This window comes from Pagrus pagrus, assembly GCF_965226575.1.
Source record: "Pagrus pagrus genome assembly, chromosome: 21".
In the NCBI taxonomy this organism is placed as follows: Eukaryota; Metazoa; Chordata; class Actinopteri; order Spariformes; family Sparidae; genus Pagrus; species Pagrus pagrus.
In genome coordinates, this window is record NC_140208.1 from 17,681,978 (window position 1) to 17,693,542 (window position 11,565).

Sequence of the window (11,565 nt, forward strand, 5' to 3'; positions counted from 1 at the left end):
CATTCTGGATATGGTTTATAGTAATTTGTGATGTCTTGTAAACCCAAAGGGGCTGGACATAGTTGTATACATGATAGAATAATAAAAACTTCATCTTCATCACCTTTTTCACTGCAGACACGTGTTTATGACATGTCACAGCAGGAAAAGCACAGGTCTAAATGTTAATCTTGATATAACTGCACTACATTTCGGTGCTCCAGGTCCCTTATTATAGTTTAATCATTTAATCTGGTCTTTAATTCATCGCTCCTTAAAGCTTTATTGGCAGTTTTATAACAGCGCATTCGTGCAAATGCACAACACACAAGCTAAAAATAAACACTTGACTTTCTATTTGATTTGGTGTTTTTAATTACTGCAGTCATGTTGAACACAAAACAGACATGGGTTTGCTTACTGAAGAGAGGCAAGAGATTGTAAATTGTCCCATGGATGACAACAGAGAAATGAACATTATCTTAAGACAGGACGTGTAACTGTAATATTGAGACATTTAGCATCAAAACTTCATGCATGACACGTTTCCTGTCCTGAAAAAATTATGTTGTATTACACTTATTTTCACTGGAAAGGACACAGTAATGACTGGGCAGCATTGAATCTAGTGTTGCTGTATATAAACAACAGTTGTTTAAAACTACAGAAATATAATAAAACAATTACTGTGGCCAGTTTGATGTGAGAGGCATTGTACTATGACATTCTCTACATCTGTAGTACACCAGTGAACTGAGTCTACAGACGCCATTCTGTAGACCACATTCTTATCAGTTATTTTTGTCTACAGTATGTTCCACAATGCATCAGACCGGTTTGTCAGATAATTTATTAACAAAATTCTCCACATCGAAGTGGCACCAGCGAGCACATGATGATGGACAAAACTGCCAACATATCGCAAGCGTCACAACATTCTTCAGACTGCATACACCAAGACATACAATTGATAACCTCCAATTTTTTTTCTTTCACTTTTTCCATCTGTACCTGCTATCCCCTAGAGAACACATTATTCATGTTTATATAAGTATTTATTTTTTAAAAAAGAGAACAAAATGGAAGCAGTGCTCCTGGAAATAAGTCTCTGCATGATGTTGGAGTAAGGAGAGACAGTGAGAAAGAAGTGTTAGAAACGCATCACATTCTCCTCCTCCTCCAATCCCACTGGACAATCCAATATGTTGGAGTGATCCTAATGTTGCGCCTCTGACACAGCTTTGCTTCTTTTTATTTTAACTGCAGCCCTCCTCCTTGGTCTTGCTGTCTCTCCTTGCAACCGGCCGCGCTACACTGGCAGCAGCCGCTCTCAGGTTCACGTTGGCCCTTCGTTTCTCTCAAATCTTGCCAGGTGCAGGAGGCATCATGCCCGGCATCCCGCCAGACATTCCAGTGTTGGGCCCCAACAGGATCTAGAAGGGAAAGAGTCAATCATTTAGATTGTTCATCCATGTACTTGTCATGTGCAGCATGAGTCTCTGCTCTCTCAGCTGTTGTTTAACACACCCACCTGTCTCTGCTGTTGTAGCTGCTGCTGCTCCAGCTGTAGTCTTTCTGTCTCAAACACAACAGGCAGCACCAGGATCATGAAGGAGGTAGTACCCACCCAGAGTGCAGAGCGGGAAAAACTGAAAGAAGTTAACAGCTTGATTAGTTTCTGTTCAATGTGTAACCATTTGGAAGATGTGAGTCTTGCTCAAGAAAAGACAGAACCAATGGCTGCTGCTGGGATCAATCCTACGAATTAGCAGTTAATCTCTTTATCTACTGGGCTACGAATGTATACATTCGTGCAGGGATAAGGTGAGAGAAGACCACCATGAAGAAATACCTGTAAAACTTCTTGGCCAGTGAGACGGAGCACTGTGCAGACACCTCAGCAGCGCTGCGAACTGTGTCAGGAAACATCTCTGTCAGGCCCCACAACCTCTCCATCAATGTCTCATCCAGCTTAAGGAGGGAGCACAAATCAAACATACATGTCAGACAAATAAAATTATGATTAAGTATGCAATCAAGCAGCACGTCTCATGAATAAAAACACACAGACAAAACAGATCCACATACATGTATAAATTGGTCCATACTGAAGTCTGGTGTTACACAGTGAGAGACTCTCCTGCTACTGTCATGACATGCAAAATAATAACATGATAATGAAATGGACTGCTAATTAGACTTGATACTACTTTTGACATTTCTGTACGCTTGCGACAGACCACAGAGTCAGACACAGTTTGTCAAACCAGGGACCTTAGGTAAGAAGCTAGTCTGTTAGCATTGGTACAGCCATTTTAGCTTGCCATGTATAGCAAAGAAAAGGACAAGCTGGAATTAAACCACTGTTAGTCTATGTTAATTTTCTATTCTCATTCGCATTTCCGAAGTACCCCACTATGACTACCCACTTACATCTTCATCTTCATCGTCGTCAATCTCGTCCTCGGGGGGCCGAGTGGACACCGGGCCCGCAGAGGGGGAAAGCTCCTCGATTCCGGCCATGTCTCCTACTAGCCCGCTAGTCTCTGCCGGCTTGTTAAAGCTATGTGTACTGCGAGCAAGTCGCTAGAAAACAGACTAAAACCGACAGACAGTTTATTTGTGGTTAGCTCCCTCCAGCTTTCATTAAAGCTAAGGCTACGAGGCGTGCATCGGTTAACGACAGTCTGAGGTCACAGCGAGAAAACGTGAGGATCGTCAGGGACGGATGACGGGAGCAGGGCAGGGGTCAGTTTGTACGTCACCAAAAAGTAAACAGCGCCCCCTGTCGCTGCGGCTGTCTCACAGCACGTGGTGTAAAAAAGAAAAAAAAAAATGAGGAATGTGATTAACTGGCTAAAAATACTGACATTACGTACGTGCGTTTTTTATTAAATCCAGAAGCTACAAAGTCGTCATTGGAAGATAGATTTAAAAAAAAATCATTTTCTAACCTAGGTTTTGATTCTGAATATTTAAATAGCAGATAAAACTGCTTTCTTTTACAATTGTGACTTGAAAAGTGCACTAATGAATCACAACAGCGTAGTGTATCATTTATATCACTAATTAAACACAGGTAAAACACCCGTATAATGCTATAATAGTACATTAACACTGTAAGAGCGCTTATACATAGTTATAACACTTTTGAAAGATTGGTCGAACACCTATCCAATAAACCACTGAAACACTAGTATATAGTTTTAACATTAATGTTAAAACTATATATATATATATATATATATATATATATATATATATATATATATATATATATATATATAAGTGCAACATAACAACCCTTTTAGCTATGCTGTTATATGCTCCATTTTGTGCTTGACATGCCAAAATTTGCCTCTCTTTTGCAACTCAAGGGAGCTGGATTACAGCCAGGAAATATAATACCACAAATATTCCCATATGGGGTAATGTGGAGTCAGTTCAAAGGCAGGCTACCAGCAGCAGAACATAACAGTCCAACCAAACTGGGAGAAGTTAAAACAAGAAGGAAATAAATAAATAAATATGTACAATATAGTTCAAATGTTGCTCCTAATGTAAATTTGAAACTGTGGATAAATGGAAATTGGCCATTTGTAGATCTATTGAGCATATTCAGAAGTAGACTATTTGTGATGTAGGCTTTTCTCCTGCTTCTTCTATGGATTTTCATTTATCTTTTTTTTTATTATTGGCAGCTACACACGGTTCCAGTGAACTTAAATATCCTAATAGTCACTGAGTGGAAAACTTTTACATAGATGTCTAATTTCTATCAGTGAAATAGACTCTGCCATAAACAAACTCATTCAGCATAATGTAGCACTTATTTTGGAAACTATGAGTGTTTGTTAATGTGTCTGGGTTTTAGCTCCAGTATATGTAATTTATTGTTGGATTCTGTTGAATTTCTAACTTTACAATCATGTGGCTGCTAATTGAAAACAATCTCAGTAAAGTGTGGCTGTCTTGGGGTTTTTAAATCTCCTTCCAGAGAACTTGTTGTTGCTGGGAATAGCAGAGGGGGGCTGGTCATGGAAAAGTTCTGGGATGCAGGGATTCCTTGTTTACATCCTCCCGGAGTACGCCGCGGGGGCGGGGTTAGCTCCGCCCTCATTCTTTAGACCTGACGTCATTGTCGCTTGTGTTTTTTATGAATGAAGGAATCCAACCTCAGAGAGCAGCGGAGTAATTCCGGGAAAAGGCGGACTGACATTTTGTCGCCAGAGTCGCTTCGACCCAGCAGGTAAATGATCTTTTTTTACATTTTATTAAACGATTAAATATATATCTTGAATTTGTTGGTAGCAGCCGAACACTAAAGGGTTTGTATCCGCCGGGGCTCGCCAACCAACCAAGGACAAGGCAGCTGTTTGCGTTAATCTCCTTTAGCTCGTCAGACACCGTTGATGCTAGCTGCTAACGGTTAACATTACTAGCATGTTTAAGATGATGCGGATAATTTGGCCATTCTTCTCACATTTGTGCCTTTATACTCGCAAAACATGGCAGCCAGAGACGCTTCTCACTTCCTTGTGTAAAAGTATGGTTTGAAATATTTTGAATAGATTATTTAAAGCCCTGCTAAAATGGATGTCGAGGGCACTCGTGATGGCTGTTTACTATAGCAGCAGCGCCTTTACCCCTAGCTGACCAGCTCCTCTCCCTATAAGGATTCTGGATGGAGCTAGATGGGTAAATACCGTTTCCATTAGTGGCCTGTCTTGGCTGTGTATTATTTAGTCGTTTAAAACCACAAAAACTAGATAGTAGTGCGTATATATAAACCCGTTTCGTTAGTTGTAGCTTGCGTTTGGCAGTGCTGCGTTCACTTGTTGCGTTTCACCGTGGTAGCGTTATTCAAGAAGTACCATGTCCTCTAAAGTGATATTTATAGTTAAGTACAAACGTCGATACCCTGTGCTGTTTGGACCAGTACATAAAGACGTGGTCGCAGCTGTTTTCCCTGGGTTTGGACGGTCTGGCAGTCTTAGCAGAGCTGAGCAGAGGTTTATTGCTGAATCACCCTGACTTTACGAAACGGCGGCGGTCTCATGGTTTACAGCCGGAGTCCACCGGCTGGTTGGACAGCCACTGTTGCTGCAACCTCCACTTCCCACGCATTTCGGGAAATGCAGTTTATGTCAGCAAACTACAGACCATTTTACCATGTGCTTTATTTAGCTGATGTGGAGCAACATCCCCTGTACACGAGTTGTAGGCCTACATGTGACGTTTAAGCCTATTCTACTGTTATGAAGGAATGTTTCCTAGAACATTTTCTTTCTTTAGCTTGAACTCAAGAGGCCCTTGGCTCGTATGTTCCCTCTTCCTACCCGGCTGCATGGTTAGCCTGTTTGTTTTCTGAAATGTTGCTGAAGAGAGCACAAATCAAGTCTTCTGTTTACATCCGGGAAGCTACTCCTGTCGACACAAATGTCTGCTCTTTTTTGGATTTGACAGTTTTGAGTCCTGGAAGAAAAGGCCATCAAAGAAAGCTTTAGTTGTTTTTCATTTAGCAAGCAAATTGAGGACAAACAAGGTAACAAAATGATAGTAAAACTGAAATATAAACACCTCATGTATAGAAGTGTAATACCGCTTTATAACTACACCCTCACTGTAACGAAAACCAGTAGATCAATAGAAAAGCAAGCAGAAAAGCAACTTAAAGTAACTTGAAATTATATTAAATGATTCACATTATGTCAGTTCAACTTTAAGATTTCTTAAAATTCAAGAAATCTTACAACAGCCGACTCTCCCAAAGGCTCTGCCACATACTGCTGTTAGAGAGCATGCTCTCTTAATAATTTGTTATTGATAGATTAACAAGAGGAAAGAGTTGGAAAAAATCAGCTACAGCCTGATCTCTTCTACGTCAGTCTGACTCTGAAAGAAAAATGAAAGTGCAAGGAGTTTAGCTCATCAGTGAATCAGCTTAAAGGTCAACAGCAGCCTCTGGATTGTATTTTGTCGGCATGCAACTTTGCGTCAGTTCACCCCTCATCAAAACCACATATTTTTCCTCTTAGTTGTAGCACTGTTTCTCCATCTACATTGTTTTGGTGTTAGTTTTGGAGATAATAGCCCTAGAGATGTCTGCCTTCTCTTGAATATAATGGAACCAGATGACAGTTGTGACGCTCAAGGCGCCAAAAAAATACATGTTAAAAACTCAACAGCAAAGTTGTTTTTTTCCCCAGAGATCATGACCCGGTTACTCAAGATAATCCAGACCTTGTTGTGAGCAGTTTCATGTTGGATCTGTTTTCTTTCTACCAAACCGCACCTGCCAACCATGTCACACATGGAAGGAAATGTGCATCAAATCATAGAGGCGAGGCTAGCTAACATAACAGCCCAGCCAAGGAGGGTGGTATTAATGTTTACATCAGGCGCTGTCACAAGTATGAACCTCATGTCCATGAGTAGATGCACGCTTCCTTATGTAGTTCGGTAGAAAGAAAATAGTTCCGACATCAAACTGCTCAAAACAAGGTCTGTGGATTACATGGTCAGGATTTTTGGGAAGAGACATTGCTGTTGAGCTTTTAAAAAAACTAATTTTTGGAGCTTTGAACACCACAAGCCTCGTGCCATCTAGTTCCATTATATTAGAAAGAGGCAGGCGTCTCTATGGCTGATATCTCCAGAACACGGCAACTCACACCAAAACAATCTAAATGCCTAAATAGCACTACAGGTAAGAGGGCAAATATGTATTTTTGATTTTTGGTTGAACTGTCCCTTTAACATTTTTTTCATGTTCTTCTTTAATAGAAAGAATACAAGTGAAAGCGCATTGTTCTGAAAGAAAATTCCAATGTTACAATAAATATGAAAGTGAGAACATTCACTCTATAAAAGCTGCGTGGGGAAAACACCCGGTGGTTTGATGATGTCAAGGTAGAACTTGCCAGTCTCAAGTAAACGTTAATGTCAAGAGGTATTTTTTGCTGTACAGTCAGCACAGTGTGGCTCCTCATCATCAGCGTGCTGCGCGGTGGTTTCTCTCCTGACTGCTCTGGTCAGGATGGAGGTGAAATGTAATACTGCTAAAATGACCTCAAGTTTAAATGCAGAGTTGTTTCATCAGCACGATCGGCCTTATCAACCAAGAAGTGACGAAGCAAAAATCAAGTTGGCCCACTAAGATGTTGGACTTTAATCCCACAGAATGACATTAGTGAGCTGACCTTAAGAGGAGTGTAGGAAGTCCCCACGCAGTCTGTGAAGTGCTCAGCAAGAAGAATGGGAGAATTTCCTAATACAGTAGTGTGAAGGCAGCCCAGACTTAAACAAACACTCCTGCCGCTGTTATTACCGCTTGTTACTGGAAGCAGCAATTTAAGGGTGTTTTTAAACTGAGCCAGTGTTTTAGTCTGCTATTTTTGATTTAATGTCAGAAATGAGCAATTGAGGAAAAATGAGTTTTATTGTAGGTTTCATGTTAAAATAATAACTGTTTTATTGTGGAGGTTATTGTGTCTCTTTCACTGAAATATCACGCCATAAAAATAGTTTTCTCTTCTTTAGACTTTTTCACAATGAGGGTTTTGAGCCGTTGGTGTGGTGTTGACAAGAGGAAGTGTTGAGGGAATTGGTTAGGACACCTGCTTTGAGCAACCAAAGGGCAGACACATGATAACTTCCTCCTCACCATTCCTGCTAACAGAGAAAGGCACGTTGCTTTCAAAACCTCCTCTTCCTTTCATATCGAACCACAGAATTTAATGAGAGAGCGCGTTTGGAGAAGCATGAAAAATCTGTGGGTTCTCCTTTTCTGTATCGCGCATGACTGGCTGTCTTGTGAGCGGATGGTAAATGTCAAGCCAGACGCCGACCAAAACAGCATGATAGCCTGAGTCACATGTGATAACATTACCTTTTTTTGTTTGTGTCCTGTTTCTGTTCTTGCAGTGTGTTGTATCTGTGTTGACTGGTGTTTGGGAGGGGGAAAAACAACGAAGACAGTCGGATCATGACGACAGAGAGAAGCAGCAAAGCCCTGAAGGTAAACACAGCCACAAAGGAAACTCAGTTTTCACAGGAGGGAAAACGTCAGTGTTGAAAATCAGGACGGCAACTAACAATAACTTCCATTGTCAATTAATTTGCCAATTATTTTCACGATTAATGTCACATTCCTTCTTTTGTTCAACCAACAGTCCAAAAAGACTTCATTTACCATACACATATTTGACATATTAGCTTGAAAAATGACTGAAACTGTTGTCAAAATAGTTATCAGTTAATTTTTTAATCGACTAATCAATTAATTGACTGATCGTTGTAGCTCTAGGTGAAAAGAAGTTTTACTTTCCTCCCTATCGATCCATTTTTTAATGCCTTTTTTCTTCTCTTCCTTCCTCTTCAGGTCAAACAGGAGTGCGGCGAGAACGTGCCCATCCTGTCAGACAGCGAGCTCATGTCCCTCTCAGTACGAGAGCTGAACCTCCACCTGCGCGGCCTGTCCCGTGAGGAGATCCAGAAGCTGAAGCAGCGCCGCCGCACCCTGAAGAACCGGGGCTACGCCGCTAGCTGCCGGGTCAAACGGGTTTCCCAGCGCGAAGCGCTAGAGCAGCAGAAGACGGAGCTCCAGAGGGAGGTGGAGAGGCTCGGGGCTGAGAACGCTGGCATGAGGAAAGAGCTGGAGGGGCTCGGTGCCCGTCTGGCTGCTCTCCAGAGGTTCGCCAGGGGCCTGGAGGCCGGAGGGGGCCACCTACTGGCTACGGCCCCGCGCCTCAACACCGCCTCAGTTATCACCATCGTGAAGAGTCCGCCACAGCCTCAGCAACAGAGAGAACACGAGCCGTCCTAGAAGGAGCTCCTGGAACCAGACTGGGGGGGGGGGCGCAAAACCTGCAATGCAAACACACCCACACACACACACACACAGACACACACACACACACATGCTCACATGCATACATTGACTATACACAAATGTTGAGAACAGGAAAACAATAATAGTAGGAAAATACTAAACACTTGTTTGAGTTACACCTCGTTCGCATTTCCAAATTCTGCTGGATTCTATGTGCAGGAGTCAGTCACTCCTGTGTGACACAGTGTTGACCGAGTGGTGTGTAACATCACTGAACACACAACCGCTACGCTTAGTTTTCCAAAGCAATGGCTCGGAACAGTTTAAAAACGGTATAGGACGGGTGGAGGTGTCCTCCACTTAATGCTCTTTTATGACACTGCAGTTTATTTGACTGAAATTTAGCAAAATAAGTTTGTTTAGAAGCCGTCAGATGCAGCAGGTTTAATGTGAACAGCGTGTCAGAGCACTGATGCGCTTAGTCGTCTCTCACACACACACACACACACACACACACACACACACACACACACACACACACACACACACAAACACAAACACACAAATACAATGCACAAAATCCCTCACACACGTAGACATTGACTACCTGGACTCTGACTGAAGCAAGACCAACCGAGAGTTACTGTACACCCTCACTCCTCTGTGCTCCAGAAAGGCTTCTCTCTGCTTCAGTGTATGGCACCTGACCAACAGGGTGGAGCAAACGTGTGCGTAGCTTCTTCCAGCTCTACAGTGTCCGCAGTTTTTAGCTGTTTTTTATACCAACCCTGGCACATGTGTCTCTGCTACTGTGCAGGAAGGTGTCCCAAAGTATGAGTCACTTCTGTTAGTCATTAATGAAGTTTCTCAACCTCGGCGTCACTTGATATGCAGGGCGCAGTCATGGGAGAAGCTAATACAGTCACATTTTTTGCAGGTTTTAATAGTTTTCAAAAAGGATAATTTCAATAAGATCCGTCTGGATCGCTCACATTCACTTAACAGCTTTGCTTGGGTCGTGACGATTTTGGGAGCAAAAAAGGTCACACAGTCCAGAAAAAGGTTGCTGCATTCAAGCTCACCACTCAGCGAAATGTCTTTGATTCACCACTCCCTCCCTGCCTATTCCACCCCTCCACATGAGGCGAAAAGTAGTTTTGTACTGCTTTGTGTACACATTTTTCACATCAATGCAGTGCCTTCAGTGTATGTTGGAGTTACAAGAACACAAACCTAAGAGGGAAAAAGCTTCAAAACAGACTGTAATCGCTCCGTCTCGACTGCTCACGACAGCACATTTCTTTGTTTAGGTTTCTCCTATTCTCTGAGCTATAATCCCTCATCACTCATTTCACAATCCCTACCGCGCAGTGACTTTGCTACAGTCTGCTGTGGCTTCGTTTTTTCATATCTTGGTAGACTCCCAGCAGCAGATGTTGGTCGTTTTGCTGAAAAAACGTGTAAAAGCGCAGTGGCATCTGGTAGGAATTACGTTCAAGTCGATGCAAATCCTCCTGCATACATTCCCGTTCTGTGTTTCTTATTTGTATTGTTTGTACGTGCCGTTGAGAGACGAAAATGTTGAGTGACATTTATCAGAGATATATTCTATATTTTATTTGTATTTAAAGGTAGATATTATGAAAAGACAAGCTAACGAGTGCTGTGATGTTCTATATGTTTTCAGAAGTACTTACTTATGACTAGTCCGGGGATATTCTCACGTCTAATTATTGTGTTGTGTGGCAACGATGATTACTTTACAAAATGTTAATTATTAGCTATGTAGAAATATGCTCAAAGCCAATGGCCATATTGCTGTATGATGATTTTTTTTTGTGTGTGTGTGTTTTTGCAATGTTTGTACTGGCTTGTCATAGTGGATTCTTGGAGGGATATTATTTTTCTATGCTGATTTGTATGTTATTTGTGTGAAAAATTGAGGTCACTTCTGAATTGGTGGGTTGGGCAGATCCATGGGATGTTAAAAGACAAGTGAGGAGATCAAGGAAAAGAAAGATGGAGATGAGGAGGAGATAAGAAGGTTGAGGTGTTGTCAGAGGATGGAGAAAGAAAGTAAGGCAAGGCGGACGGGGAAAGAAGATGGAAAGGGGTGGTGCTTTGATTCACTTGAAAACCTCCATCAGTCACAGGCCTGTTTCAGTCCAGACGTGCTCAGACAGGCTTGGACTTCATGGAGTCGAGGCCACTGAATAGTGCTAGCAATATCATTTATAAGCAGGCATTGTAACGCATTAGACTGTGTTGACAAATAACTCCTTAAAGATATGAGGCATATATATTTAGCTATATGAATATCTGTGGCAAAAAGCATTTATTCTCAATATTTTAACGTGTCACATCTGTCAAACTGTGCTGGATGTTTTGTAATACCTGCAAAACAAAAATGGTTTTTGTATTTATTACTTGTATTTTTTCTATTGTGAAAATTTAAGTACATTGTCTATTTTATATATTAATTATAATAAATGTTGTACATATTGTACATAAAACGGTGTGTTTGTGGTCGACGCACACAGAAAGGAAGTGGATCTACAGGATGTGTTGCACAAGCTTATCTCTGCAGATCAGATAAGATGAAGTCAAGTTTAAATATAAACCAAGGATGACATGAAGTGAGACCATGAGTCACTTTACTGTGCACTATTTCTCTTAATATTGTGACATATTCTAGACAAACAATTTCTAAGTCATGTTAAGATACACATTTCATACAATGATAAAGATGCTGA

At 41.5% G+C, this 11,565-nt stretch overlaps 2 protein-coding genes across 2 annotated transcripts; one reads left to right on the top strand and one right to left on the bottom strand.

The window, feature by feature from the left end:
- Positions 1 to 431: 431 nt before the first annotated feature.
- tomm22 (translocase of outer mitochondrial membrane 22 homolog (yeast)) lies at positions 432 to 2,722 on the bottom strand. The gene is made up of 4 exons (XM_084342670.1): positions 2,413 to 2,722; positions 1,832 to 1,950; positions 1,511 to 1,628; positions 432 to 1,412 (listed from the first exon to the last, which is right to left on the bottom strand). Exons 1-4 carry the CDS (start codon positions 2,500 to 2,502, stop codon positions 1,338 to 1,340), a joined length of 402 nt encoding a protein of 133 aa, XP_084198796.1. The 5' UTR covers positions 2,503 to 2,722; the 3' UTR covers positions 432 to 1,337.
- Positions 2,723 to 4,077: 1,355 nt separating this feature from the next.
- Positions 4,078 to 11,325, top strand: maff (v-maf avian musculoaponeurotic fibrosarcoma oncogene homolog F). The gene is given in 5 exon segments (XM_084342669.1): positions 4,078 to 4,228; positions 7,906 to 7,907; positions 7,910 to 7,950; positions 7,952 to 7,999; positions 8,363 to 11,325. Coding segments are annotated over 5 exon segments (624 nt in total). The 5' UTR covers positions 4,078 to 4,139; the 3' UTR covers positions 8,807 to 11,325.
- The last annotated feature ends 240 nt before the right edge of the window (positions 11,326 to 11,565 follow it).

Coding starts and splice junctions, on each gene's coding strand:
- tomm22 (XM_084342670.1), bottom strand. CDS start 2,502: ATGGCCGGAATCGAGGAGCTTTCCCCCTCTGCGGGCCCGGTGTCCACT. Junction 1,629..1,831: donor CTGGCCAAGAAGTTTTACAG/GTATTTCTTCAT, acceptor AACTTCTTTCAG/TTTTTCCCGCTCTGCACTCT. Junction 1,413..1,510: donor AGCTACAACAGCAGAGACAG/GTGGGTGTGTTA, acceptor TTTCCCTTCTAG/ATCCTGTTGGGGCCCAACAC.